Source organism: Gracilinanus agilis, chromosome 2 (genome assembly GCF_016433145.1).
Source record: "Gracilinanus agilis isolate LMUSP501 chromosome 2, AgileGrace, whole genome shotgun sequence".
Classification (NCBI taxonomy): domain Eukaryota; kingdom Metazoa; phylum Chordata; class Mammalia; order Didelphimorphia; family Didelphidae; genus Gracilinanus; species Gracilinanus agilis.
This window is the reverse complement of record NC_058131.1, coordinates 129621490-129636360: the sequence shown is the minus strand read 5'-3', so window position 1 is coordinate 129636360 and position 14871 is coordinate 129621490. Positions and strand designations below refer to the sequence as shown.

Here is a 14871-nt window from a genome sequence, read left to right as displayed (position 1 = left end):
CTCCCTATTTGATCTATGTAATCAGCTTCCTTCCTACAGATAATTTCCTTCCCTGACTTCTCCAACCTCTTCTAGCACCATGAATTATTAGGTCCATTTTCACAGTTTCTGTCTTGTAACTTCTCCGTTGCTTTTTGCTTGACTCTGACTCTGATATCCTTCTGCTGAATGGTCCCCATGCTTCTATATGAACTCTTCAATCCTGTACTCCTTGCGGAATATGGCAATAATAACTTCCTGTCTAGATAATCCAATACTCCCCCCCATCACTTTTCTCCCTGGTTTTTCTTTCTTTTCTTCATCAAAGCATACATAAAGTATATGATGCATCTCTTATATGCAAGTAGGAAAAAAGGATGCGTAGAGGATGTTGGTGATGATAGGATGATGGGCACCATAATTAGAGAAGTGACCGCATGACTTTTCTGACATAGCTACAGGGCTAAGGGGAGGTAGTAGTGGACAGAGTGGCTTGTAGGTGGAAAGATGAAAGAGGGTGTGACCATTAGTTATGTGCGTGCCTCATGGCTCCGCCATTTGCTCAGTGAAGGAGCTTCATTGTTGACATTAAAATCTCCTCTCCAAATCCTTGAGTTTCCAATGTCATAAAATGTGGTTGTGGTATTATTTGGCACTGAGTTTTCTCTATGTTCCCTGGGGAAAATTTCCCTTAAAGGAAAGTAAGTCTGTGTTAAGACTCTAAATTGAAACCTTGCCTGGAAAATGCCAAATACCAAAGGAATAACTTGTCTATATGTTGATTAAGGAACACCATGATGAGCTAAAAAAAAAAAAAAAAAAAAAAAAAAAAAAGAACTGGGCAAGGAGCCAGAAGATCTGAGTTCAAGCCCTGCCTGATACTTACTAGTCATGTGAACCTGGGTAACATTTATTAAGAGACATATAGTGGGAGACAATTTGGAAGAGTCCCTGGGTCTGGAGTCAGAAGACCATGGTTCTAATCTCTATTCTGCTATTTACAAGGCAGCTATGTGGCACAGTGGATTGGGTGCTTTGTCTAGAGCCAGGAAGACCTGAATTCAAATCTGACCATACATGCTTACTAAAAATGGGATTCTAGGGAGGTCACTTAACCTCTGCCTCAGTTTCCTCATCTATAAAATGGGGGAGATAGTACCTACCTCACAACGTTGTTGTGAAGATCAAATGAAATAAACAATATTTCTGAAGTTCTTAGCATAGTGCCTGGCAGATAGTATGCACCATGTAAATGCTTATTCCTTTCCCTCTTATTGTCTACATGACTTAAAAATAATTTTTCCTCTTGGTGTCTTACTTTCCTTATCTGAAAAAAAGAGGAAATTGTATTAGATGGCCTCTGTGGTCCTTTTCAGCTCTAGATCCATGATTTTCAAGGTCCCCTCCAACACTAATCTTACGATCTGATCAATTATTTAAATTCTCTAAGTTTTAGTTTCCTCATCTGTAAAATAGGTATACTACTACTTTTCATACCTCTCTTCTAGAGCATCATCCTTATGTGTGTGTAAGGATCAAAGGACAATATACACAAAAGTAAGTGTAATTTGGTCCCTTTAGGCAAACATGGGTCTACAAGTAAGGATCAACTAACAACATACACCAAAGGGCTTAATGAATTCTGAGAAAACATAGCTATATCTGTAATAAGGAAATTCTAGGACAAGATGGAGGACATCTTGAATGACAGGAATGTTGGTTAGAAACTTTGGACTGTGCCCAGGTGGCATGAGCCAGGGCCAAAAGACAGTTGGAACCACCCCTATAAATACCCTGGGACTACAGCACAAGAGGTCTCATTTTTGAGAATCTTGGGAGGATGGTGGATTGGAGGGAGGGTAGGCCCTAGTCCTGCATTCCAGCATCCATAGCTGAGTGCCATAGGAAATCAATTTACCTGCTATTAATAGAGCTGAGAGAGACAACACCACAACCAACAAGAAGAACATCCCCAGCCTTCCTTATCCTTTGGTTTGTGCCATGGTGGGGTCAAGCCAGGGATTGAGAGAGGGAGAAGAAACTCCAGCCTATTATCAAATTCATCATCCATTTGATTTAGATCACTTTTATTCATTTAGATTTAGCTTAGCATTCCTGAAACTTTTATCCTTATTCCTTGTTTCTAACCCTTTTAAGCTAAGCAAATAAATCCTGTTGCAGTTCTATCAAAGAAGACTGGTGTTCCTTTCCTAATTAGTGAATCATCTACAGCTGATTAGGGAAGGGATGTATAAACCTCAGTCAGAACAGCGTTTATCCAGTGAGCAGATCTATACCAGCCCAAACCAACCCTTTACCATCAGATCCAACCCTGTATCTTGCAGGAATTCCACCCTGCCATTTCCATGTTACAACCCCAAGCCAGGGGTTTGAGGAGTCATTAAACACATATACAACTCCCATTAGATTCTTGGCTTGGGCACTGTTGTAGAGGTAGAGGCTAGGCTAAGCTGTTCCTCATAAATCCTGGTGTCACTGGCACGGGGCAACCACCTGGCAAACTCATCACTCACTAGCCCAGATCCTTCTATCATCTGTGAATTCAGAGCCTGCTTGGCAGACTCAGCCAACAGAGCCAGTCAGGCTCAAGTGAGGCTGAGCAGCCGTCTTATTACCAACCTGCCTCCTATTTATGAACAATATATCCTATTATTATAACAGTATTATGTTGTTGCTAAAATGTAAAGTCATTGGGGCTTGGAGTGGTTTCATTTTGGTTTCCTTTATATCTCCAGTGCCCTGCACACAGTAGGCAACTTAAGAAATATATTTTGAATAACTTCTGGAACATAAGATGGAGTACTTTATTTTTTCTTGTGTGTATTTTATGTCACTGTTTACCATTCAGTAAATGGAAAAAATGACTCACTTAGAATAGTTAGAAATAAAAATGAAAAAAGATCCAGAAAATATACAGGCTAGAAGTTTAGAACACGGCACAAAAATTCTGATAAAAGTTTCTTAAACTATTTAATACGTTTATCTCCTGCAATTCCTATTCCTCAATGCCCATTTTTAAGGTATGAGTTTTCTCAGAAAATCATGGTGGGCCTCTATGACTTGTAACAGAACACTAACAACTATTTGGAAGCCTTGGTAGGAGCAGTTCAAGAGCTGTGAGTAATAGTTTGATAAAAGTAAAATGAAATTTTTAGCCAGGATTCTCAGCCCTTCAATTACTTGTTTTAAACCTCCACAAATGCTGCTGGAGTTCCTTTGCAGAGGAGTCAATAGAATAAGTTTACCTATAAAAATCCATCTATACTTCAATAGTTTAGTGGTAAAAAAACCTTTAAAGATGAGTAAAAAGAGGAAAAGAGAAATGATCTAAGTGAAAATATTTGAATGAATTATCTACTCAAGTAAATCCAGTCCCAGTTTTCCTTGACATTAGGAAAAGGCAATAAAATGGGCGAATTATTCCTTAAAATTCTACTTGGCTAAGTTTTTCTTCTTGGTGACTCCTAGACAGTTACACAAGATAGTAAATCTAGGGCTTCTCCCCTGTTTGTTTTACCATGGGTTGTCCTTTGTTTAAGGCATCCAGCAAGACAAATTGTGCATTTTCATGATGTGGCTTGACACTGGTGGAATTGTTGGCATAATCGTAGAGAAAAAAGAGGAGCTGTAAAGAATCATTAAAATCTTGCTCATCCATTTCTGTGTTTTCATGTGGGACTATCTGGACACCAGATCAGCGGTAACATCCCTATTTCAAAATAATGATAGTTGACACTTATATAACACTTTTAAAGTTGGTAAAACACTTTAGGTACAGAAGCTCTCACATGAGTCTCACAAAGACTTCTGAATTAGACACTATACGTATTATATCTTCATTTTAAAGATGGTAAAACCAAGGCAAGCCATGAAGGAGGGACTTAGCCAGGGCCATAGAATAAATAAAGGTTAGGAGGCAGGGGCCTGGTCTCTCTTAACTCTAGTTGAAGCATTTTTTCAGTATTCTATTGAAAAATAAGTTATTTCCCAGATCTTCTTCTTCCAAGTCTCAAATGTTTCTGAACCAAAATAATCCTTCAATGCAGAGAACATGACATAGAGAATACCTTTGTAATACTATCATTGGGGCATAGGACCAACAGTTTCATCATGGATGGGTTAGATTGGTCCTTTCTTATGGGACCTTACGATTGCAATGGGTTTTGCTTTCATTTAGTGGGCAGAGAATCAATGGGAGATAATATGACTTTTGGTATGAATTAATGTAGGAGCATGCATGGCCTGGGAATGCAAATTACATATTGACATTGCTTCCTTGAAGAACTGCATTTCTTCTCTATGTCAATAATATTTCATCAACAAATAGATGAATTTTTAAAAGCAAATCATCATCAGAAATCTCTACTGGTGGCATAGTGAATAAAGAAAACACTGGGGCTGGAGTCATGAAGACCTGAGTTCAGATCCTGATCCAGATACTTGCAATTTGTGTGAACATGGGCAAATCACTAAAGCTCTGTTTGCCTCAGTTTTCTCAATTATAAAGTAGGGAGAATATTAACAACTGCCCTGCAGGGTTGTTGTGAGACTCAAATGAGCTAATATTTGCAAAAGGTACTTAGCACAGTGCCTGGCACATAGTAGACACTATATAATATTTATTCCTTCCCTCTTCAGTTTGACTCATCAATTGTCATTTGAATTCCATCCAACAGGGAAATTTGCCTTTTCCCTATAGACCACTCATGTCTTTTACACATTAACTCCTCAGAAGCAAAGTATTATATTGCTCTTTTCCCTCCTCCCTTGGGAAAGAAAAATAAGGAGTCTTTAATGCACAGGTCAGTCAAGGAAGACAAGACAGAGAATTTTTTGGGGGGTCTATAATTTTTAATAATTTTCAACTAGCTACAAAATGTCAATCACGTCACAAACTGACAGGAGACAAGAGGAATTTAATATTACATGCTGTAATGATATTTATCTCACAGTTTATCTATATTTCATTCATTTATATTATTTTTAAATTTTTCTTTATTATAGCTACTAAACATCTCAGAGATTTGGTGTGCATAGCTCTAGATAAGCAACAGAGAACTGTACCAATAACAAACCACATGGGGAATAGCGACTAAATAAGATACAGCCTTATAAAAATTACACCGTTGCACTATTTCATGGTGTAGTCGTTTCCTCCAAAAGATAGTCTTCGAAAGCAGCAGACAACCCCTATATTACACCCATTTGACATATTTTCAGCCAAAAGCTTATTTTGCTGGCAATGATTAAATGGCAAGTGTCAAATCCATCTTTTTTTTTAATTAAAAAAGAATGATTATGGCTAACAACTCTATTGACAGAAGAAAGTGCCACTATTGCAGTCTTGCTGGTATAACATAGTCCCAACAGTGTCTCAATACTGAGCATGCTTTTGTGTTATTGTGTGTAAGTGTGTTTCTCGTTGTCATTGTGCTACTGCCGTGGAAAGATGTTGTTTAAGTAGGAGCCTAAGAATCTATTTATTTCTCATGCATAAATGCATAAATCACATCACTTTTAGTGCAATGCCTGTTAATATAATTCCACATTTGTCTAATCATGAAATCATAACGACAGATGACAGCCATGAAGAACCAAAGACAGCAAATTTTAAGTGCTTAAGAGCATGGCAGTAGCTCTGTGGAAGGTCACAGTTTTACGAGAACAATACTGCATATTTAAAGGTTCAACAGCACATTAAGCATTCCTACATTGTTGTCATTCAGCAAACATCATTGAGGAGAGGAAGAAAAATAAAACAGAAGACATCATAGTGAGCCAGAGCCATCAAGTTATCACTATATACAACCTTGGGAAAGAAAGGTAACCAGAAAAGAAAAGGACAAGTTATAGGTCTGGAAAGCTGACAGACTACACAGGACAACATTTACAATGGGGATTGATATGTGCATGTGTGCAAACCTAGTAGGTAAATACCATGAGAAAAGCATGACATTATCATCTTCCTTGACAGCAAGAAGATGAAAACACATTTGTTGGCATTTAACCACTGCCCAGCATCTTTGTTGCACGTTGGTTGGCTTCATCAATCCTGGTTTTGTTGGAATCAGCCTGGAAAAAAAAGAGAAAGAAGGGGGCTCGTTACCACCGATGTTAGTAATCAGGGATAACTGTTTTGGGTTGCTATGAGCATCTTTGATATTCTTCTGGCATAGCTTTCCAAGGATATAGTTTTATTTCTTCATATCTGACATAAAATCTTTCCAGTTGTTTTTCAGTTGTATCTGTCTCTTCCTGACCCAATTTGGGGTTTTCTTGGCAAGAGACTGGAGTAGTTTGTCATTTCCTTTTCCAGATTATTTTACAGATGAGGAAACTGAGGCAAACAGGGTGAAGTGGCTTGCTCAGGGTCACACAGCTAATTTTGCACCAACACACTCATTCTTCCCTCGCAGACATCATAGTCCTGACTCTAGACCCTGCATTTTATCCACTGCACCACTTAGCTTCTCAGTAAAAGTTAAATGCGGTAAATCTTACTTTCAATTCCTAGTTGATGTTTTTGATTTATTCTGTTACCTCTATACAGGGAGAATCTCCCAGCTGGAAGGGACCTTAAAGGTCATTTATATCAATCTGTTCCAGTAAAAAATTTATTCTAGAAGCTATTTGGTTAACTCTATTCATGCTCAATATTCAATGGTGAGGAAAGGTGGGGAAAATATCATTTTCTAATAAAAAATGTTAAGTGTAAGGTGTTATCCCACCCCTATTGCATTGTATCACTTCATTTAATTTGAAGAATTACTAATTCCTAGAACTTTTAGATTTAATATATATATATGCACATATAGATTTCATATAGAGATAGATATAGATATATATTCAAAAAGTATGATAGTTATTCTAAAGTAAAATACATATGATTTATTGATCAGCTCCACTTTTCTCAACTTAGTTGACTCTGTCAAAATAAACGTGCTTTTATTTTAGCACCAGAGACCTTTATTTTGGCTGGAAATTTTGCCTGGAGGTTTTCTATTCAGGATCTTAATTTCCTTATCTGTAAAATGATGATGATTTATTCCCATTTTGATTCTTCCTTATCGTGAAGACATCCTTCTTGAGAGACAGATCCCAGTGGAGGAAATGGGACTTTTGACAGAAAAAAGACTATAGGACCAAGTCAGTGTGAAATTATTAGGCAGACTGAATAATGCTTTGGAGAAATGATAATGATTTGAAACTTGAATAAGATACTGAATGCATGGAGAAAAGTATGTAATGAGGCTGCAAACAAGTAATTTGGGAAAGAATCAAAGAATATAAAACACAAAAGTAAGCGTTTGTGACTTTTGCTAATTGTTTTTGAATGGTATGGTGACATCACAAAAAGCTGTATCTTAATCTGATAGAAATGTGTAGAATGAATTAAAGGATCTAGAGACTAAAGCTAGGGAGATAAGTTAGGAGGCATTTACAAATATATAAGCCTGATATAGAATAATAGCAGGGAAATTTTGAGAGAGGAGAAAACAATTTTTAGAGGCTGAATCAATAGGACTTGGTGAGTTAGATGTGAGGTGAGAGAGGAAGTGAAAAATGACTTCAGGATATCTAGTCTTGGGAAATGGCAGAATTATACTGCCCTTAACAGAAATAAGAATGTCAGGAAGAAGGAGCTGGTTTGTGAGGAAGCTGCAATTATTTTTTTAAACAGATTTTTCTCCATGTCAATAGAACACCCAGGCTGACATATCCAATTAAGTTCTTTGCAATGTGGGTCTAGAATTTGGGGAGGGTCTTGGTAGGATATGCAAATACTATGCTAGGGTCAAAACCATATTAGATTCAGAGAGCTCTAGACATAATTTTGCCAGTACTTCATCATGTGATCTTGGAGAAATCATTTCCCCTCAATTGTTTTCTACACTTCTAAAATGGGGCCAGCTAACCCCCATATTGTCTTTCAGCTCTAATATTCTGTGAATGTATGAGTCATTCATATAGGCAATGTGGGAAGGGAGAGAAGTGGATGACTTGCTGGGCTTGCAGTAACAAAGACCTGAGCTCAGATTTTTGCCTCTGCCTCCTTCTAGCCCTGGGACAGTAGGAAATTTGCTTAACCTTCAAGAGCCTCAGATAAGCATTTGTCTCTGAAGCCAAAGGTAGTGAGTCATCTGCTAAAGTCATGGGACTGGATGAGATTGTCATGGGAGTGAGCACAGAGAGACAAAGAAAAGGACCAATTATAGAACAAGCACCCTTTCCCTTCCCAATCTTCGATGGGTCTATAATGGATAAAATACCCTGCACTGATTCTAACCCAAACGACAAACCTACCACTGAAAAGACAACTTTCAGAATGGGCTTATCTTTTCTCCTATGAAATATTAGTTTTAAAAAACAGTTAAAAAGAAAGAAAGACTTGAGAACTGAGATGTGAGATAATTTTGACACCCCACAAAGATATTCCCTGCGTCTATCATATTGAATAATCATACAAAACTTATGTCAGGGAAATGTATTAGAATGCCTGGATGTGACCAGGCTTAGTAGGGACATGACTTGGGGAAGGAAATATGAAAACCATTAATGGGCTTCTTCTCTTCCCCCCTAAAAGTATATTGGGTGTATCAATTCATGCTGATTTTCTGCATTATTATTTCACATGTAAAATCTATATCAGATTGTTTGCTGTGTCAGGGAGAAAAAGAGGGGGAGAATTTGGCTCAAAAATTTTAAAGGTTAAAAATATTATTATATGTAATTGAGGAAAAGAAGTAGAAAAGTATTAGAAAGGGAGAAAGGGAGAGAAATATGACTTCCAGCATAAGATACTACATTGAATGAAATATGAATTTAAATATAGTATCACTGAGGACAGGGGGCATATCATGGTAGATAGAGAGCTGGCTTTGAAGCTAGGAAGAAAATGTAGGTTCAAGTCCCAATTCTTTTTTTTTAAAACACCATTCATCTCTCATTGTAGTTTATTGGGTAAATAAATACAAAGTATACCATCTTGTTTAAAAAATAAAATAAATGAAAAGCAAAAACCAAAGGAATTAGAAATGGGGTGTACGTTATCTATTGTCTGTGTTACAGAAACATAAATTAGTTTAAACTTGCCATTAAGTACTTTTTAAGAAAAAAAAGTGAAACTTTGGCATTTTAAGAGTATGTGTATACTATGTTCACACTCCAAAATTACAAATGAAATGTGTATGTGCAAAAAAAACCCAAAGAAGCACAGTCATGAAAAATGCACTTCTAAAGATCCTGAGCTATTTTTCCATTTCTTCTTTTCCCTACAAAAGGCTGAAAATGAATTCCATACATTAGGCTGATATCTATGGTACTGTTGGATAGGAAACAAGAGCATCTAACATATTAAGATCTTTGATTAAAATGTAAGTACATTTAATAAAACTATAAGTTATATAATAGCATATTATATATTTATCCTTTTTATAATGAAAAATATTTGTCAGGAAAATAACATACTCTGGAATAGATCTAAAATTGTACTTTACAAGGCACTTAACACATTGAAAGAGTACAGTACATTTTCAAAAGAATACAGTTGGTTACTCCCTCTTAACCCTTATAATATAATCTCTTTTATAGGTATATTATAACATAACCATATGTTTTGCAGCATTAATAATTGTTGAGGAGGTAAATTAAATAAAGTATTCCAACTTGGCAATTAGATTAACTCATGTAGATGGCTGGTTCCTTCCTTCCTTCTGAAAACAGAACCATCTTAATTCATTAGATACAATAAAGATCTATTTCCATTCGTGATTTTTTGAAAATACACAACATTAAGTGTACAAGATCAAGTCCCAACTCTTGAAGCTTACTACTTACATAACCGTGGCTAAGTTACTCTGCTAATTTTTTTAGGTAGCTCTCTAAAACTACGAATTACCAGGAAGGTGTTCGTCTACATTGGAAATGAGGGTTTCCTCATCTAAGAGTTCCCTATAATAGGAAAACTACAGTCCAATCTCTATCCCCATTCCAATTTCTGAATAATCCATTGGGAGTTCAGTGCCTAATTTGTTTGGGAAATGAAACCTCATTGGAAGCCTTTGTGTTCCTTTGTGTAGAAGTATGAAGTCAGCTTGGAATTAGTTATCTTTTGTGACTATATTTTAAAAATATTTTTCAAATGAACATAAAAAGCTACATGACTAATGAAATGAAAAAAAGATCAGATTTGTAGTACTATTTTCCCTCTATCAATAAGGCAGTACAAAATGATAAAAGTAGCAGTAACCTTGGAGGCAAAAGACTTTCCTAACTCTGCCTTCTTATCAGCTTTATGATCTGGAGCAAGTCACCTAATTTTCCTTTAATTTACTGTAATATAAGACTATATTAACTTATTGTGATATAACATATAATAATAACATGTCTAATCCAACAGGATTGTTGTTAATAAATATTAACATAGCACTTTGGCCAAGAAGGTGATGGGCTGGTGAGGTACAAAGAAAAACAGATTAATAGTAGAGAGATGAAATGTTCCACTGATGTCTTCAAAATGTCTGAAGTACAGAAAATGTTCCTAGTAATTTGGGGAAATTTCCTTTCATGAATTCATGAGAAGATGTGCATAATGATAACATGAAATGGGCAAGTATGAATGGATGGTATCATCTGTACGGATGGATCTGTATCACTGGAGGCAATACCCACATGGATTAAATCATAGAGCCATTGGAATACTGAAGTGTACAAAGACGTAGATTATTTCACTTGAGCCTCGTAATAACCCTTTAGTGATAGATACTTTAGGTATCATTATCCTTACATATTATAGATTAGGAAATTGAGGCTCAGAGAATTTGTGTGACTTTTCCATATTCACATAAAGAATATTAGAGGTGAGATATAAATCCCCACTTTCCTGGTGACAAGTCTCGTATTCTATCCACCATACCATGCTGCCATCTGAATGAAGAATTGGTAGCACAGAAAAATAGAAATGCATATTATGATGTAAGTTGGCTTTTCAGGGTTACTTTTCTGAACTGAGTTCAAAGCATTAATATATACCTGACTCTCCTGCATGTAAAATGCCTACTTTAGCATTTTAAAATCACTCAAATTATAGATAACTATTCATTAAAAATTTAGCACAAGAATTGTCTTAACAGTGGGAGAATTGATAACCATTCCTTGAATTGCCAATGTTTTTTTTCTTTATATCAATCAAAATCCATTTTTGTTTGCACAGCATTCATCAAATACCTTGCCATGTTAAGAAGATATTTTTTGCTATATAGTACAGAACAGACCAAAGTAAAGCTTTCTCATTTTTTCCCCTCTAAAAACTCCTCTGTGATATCAGTAGCAGTTTCTTGGGTACTAAGAAAATGAAAATTCAGTCCTATAAGTTAGAAGACTTTTAAAAAGCAGACTTATCAATGTATCTAAGCTGAGTGATCATTTTTTTTAAATTAGAGAGAAATAAGAATGTCAGTATAACTTCCAGAGATTTCATAATAGAGACACAATGTCAAAGGATTCTAACAGATGAGATTATGTTTTAATTGGAATTAAATTTACAAAGTAGTTATTTCCTTGGAAATTTCAGAAGATTATAATCAATTATCAGAGGGAATTACATTAAAAAGAAAGATTTTTGGAGACAGTCATTTTAAAAAATGTGACTACAGTTCTAGAGAACTGTACCATTAGCTAGGAAGCAGAGAACTAGTCTTTTCTAATGCAAAATTTCTGAACATCAGTTTTATTACTTCTTTGCCCACTTTTGGTACTGAACCTTCCTCTCCTCCATTTTTAGTAGGCAGGCCTAAAGTGGGAAAATTATACTTGTTAGAAGCCACATACATCTCTATTTCCCTTACCTTCTCCATGATCCTGTCAATCTGGCGATTTTGTGTGTCAATCTCATTACCCATGTCCAGGGCCATATGACGGAGATTTCCAATGATGCCGCTCACTTGCTCCAGGTTTTCATCCATCTCATTTTCTCGGGCATCATTTGTTACCCTGTTACCAAAGAAACAATTCTTTTGAGGAAACCTGATCGAAATAACTCTGGATACTTACGACCCAGAGCTGATCTGAGAAAAATCCTGTAGGCCACTGGACAAATATTATAGGACCTCTATCCAATACAGGGCCAAGAAAGTCTATCTCTAATTTATTTTTAAAAAAATCAAAGCATTGTACTGTGGCAGGCTTATCTCTGAACCCTTAAATATTTTTATTGATGGCATTTTAAGGTGGATGGATCTTTTTATCTGAGTATCATCATTCATCCCATGCTTTTTCTTGCATAGGATAATGATCTTTTCCACTTTCACAGTTTAATCATGTTAGTAAGAAAATTCAGCTATAGTTGGAGGACCCTAATGAAGGAAAGGAGGGTAATACTGGGTAACAACTCTATTTTCCTTTCCTATGTGTTTGTTATTAACTAATGGCCACATTATAGAAACCAAACCTATTGAGTTAAGTCAAATAATCACTTCACTAGGCTTTTTTTTTCACTTGAGACAGAAAGGAATGTGAGAAATGATAATAATTATAGGTCCCTTCTTTGAAGGAATACTGGTGGGAACAGTTAGTTGCATAAAACAACCTATATTTACTTGTATATAAATGCCATGGTCCCCAAGATGGTCTAAGGATGATTTAAATGGAAAACACTCAATATATGTGTGTGTTTGTGTGTTGAGTGGGTAGATAGTAGAGAGAAGAGATGCTTAGGTTAACATGAAGACTCTGCTTATCTTTTCAATTTTTTTAGTGATTTGGAAGGATAAACAGTTTGATTTGTGGAATAAAATGAATCCACCTGCTTCTGAATTCCCTGGCTAGTAAGTCTTCACAGTAGAGCCAAGATATTTCAATGATTTAGCTGTTGCAATCACTCAGAGCATGTATTTGTATATAGGCATCTACTACAAGTAAAGCCAAAGATTACTATTGGAGATGGCCATCTCAACACCTTGCTCTGCAATGCTAATTATCATTTCTAAGTTATACTCAGACCAACAACCTATACCAAACCAAACTTTGAAATTGCAGCATGAAGTTATCCTATGTTGCCTGTGGCAAATCAGGCAGTCATTGACCATGTTGACTATCACCTCTGGCTTCTCAAGGAGCAACTGGAAAGATGTCCTTCAGACATGATGAAACAATTTATTTCTTGGTGTCTACATTTTGGGTTTTTAGGGGAATGCTGAGATGCGTTGGATTGTAAGAGCTAACGGTAGCCGGGCTATTGATATTTGGAGAGGGTAGCAAACCTAACTACCTGTCGAATATCCTTGCGTAACATCATGTAAAAAATGATGAGTTCATTACCTGAAGAATATTTACTTATTATTAGTCCAGGTCCTTCAGGCTCCAAACAGCCGAGTTCTGTATATGCTTGTCTTAGGGCCAGCTGTTGGCGACTGCCTTTGTAAACTCAGTGTCTCAGCATCGCCACGTATCTATACCTGTTGCTGTTTATAGACACTGTAGTCAGTGTTTGCTTGCCTGAACTAAAAAAGAAGGTTAGTTGATAGGAAACCACGCCACAGTCTTTTTTGGCATTCTCTGGATTCCACTAAAACATCACATAAAACTCATGAAAATACATCTGGAACAGAAGGTGAGGACCTGGCATTTCCAGGCAACATGGCGCCTCTTCCTAACCGCTCTAAACCCAACAAAGCTCACCTGCGGATAAAACCACCACTGATGGCCATCTGCTCTCGTTCATCCACCACACGAGCAGGTTGGCTGGCAACCACTCCATCTTGATTATTGCCCCAGGCTTTTTTGTAAGCATCACTTGACTTAAGCCTATGCAAAAAAGAGGGTGAGTAACAATGCACTGGGGAGGAGCGGAAGAGCTACAATCTATTTCTTCAAGCTAAGAACTGAACCAAGCAAATGAGTTTCCAGTAGGGGCATTAGAGTATACCGATATATCATAAACCTGACTCAAATGTTTGGCTGCCACCATGACCAGACTACTCAATGATTCATTTCCAATGGATTCAATTGCAGTTGTCAAGTCTGTAACATTGCCCAAAAGGGAAGTTTTTGGATTAGCTGGTTGAATTTGACAGAAGCGTAAAGGTAGCTGGAGGACATTCACTTTTATTTCAGTGACACGGTTATATTTTGAGACACAAAACACACACACAAAACATACTGGCAGACAGACATGAAACAAGACTGCCAAGTATAGTGTGTACATCACATCACAGCAACACACTGTCATTGAGCAAAACAGATTCGGCTTAAGTTTTAACACAGCATCGTACAGAGATTCCCCGTTTTCCACACGTACGTGTGGCATCAGGGACACGTAAGCCACTGACATTTCCAATGAGGCATAAAAGACACAGCATTGGAGGCTGGCTGGGGCAATGGCCTTTAGAGCTCTACTTTGGGCAATTTCAATAGATTTCTAGGATAATATATCGGTACTTCAAAACAGTAACCATACATCGAGAGTTGATGTACAAACCTTTGTCCACAGAGACAAAAAGTAAAAGAGGCATAGTGAAATGAGCGCAGGAGAAAAAAGAAAAATACAAGCAATCTAGCATCAGAAAGGGAAAGTCCTCTACATCTTCTTCATGCACCAGCTACAGGCATGAATAGAAAGTGAAGCATTCTCACTAAGCACGAACTGCTCCCGTAGTTGATCATTCCCGAAATGCACCAGTAGTAATAGCCTTCCCAAAGAGTGAAACGCAGGCCAAATGTCCTCTTCCTCGGACTAGGGGCTAGGGTGGAGAAAGCTTAAGCCCTGGTACTTCCAACTATTCTGTGGGCAGTGACTGGCCTGAAGGAGCCATTTTTCACTGAGCTGCCTTGGAGAGAAATTTAAAATCCAGGCATACCTGCAGGGCTCATAGA

The 14871-nt window shown here is 37.0% G+C and overlaps 1 protein-coding gene across 2 annotated transcripts in view; it reads right to left on the bottom strand.

Moving 5' to 3' along the window:
* Positions 1-6003: 6003 nt before the first annotated feature.
* The window catches only part of SNAP25 (synaptosome associated protein 25), a 28088-nt gene continuing 19220 nt past the window's right edge, over positions 6004-14871 (bottom strand). For both annotated transcript variants that reach the window (XM_044660715.1, XM_044660714.1), the window contains exons 5-7: positions 13678-13803; positions 11847-11991; positions 6004-6072 (exon numbers count right to left, since the gene is read on the bottom strand). In XM_044660715.1, coding sequence (XP_044516650.1) covers positions 6004-6072; positions 11847-11991; positions 13678-13803 — 340 coding nt within the window. The remainder of the gene's footprint in view (positions 6073-11846; positions 11992-13677; positions 13804-14871) is intronic.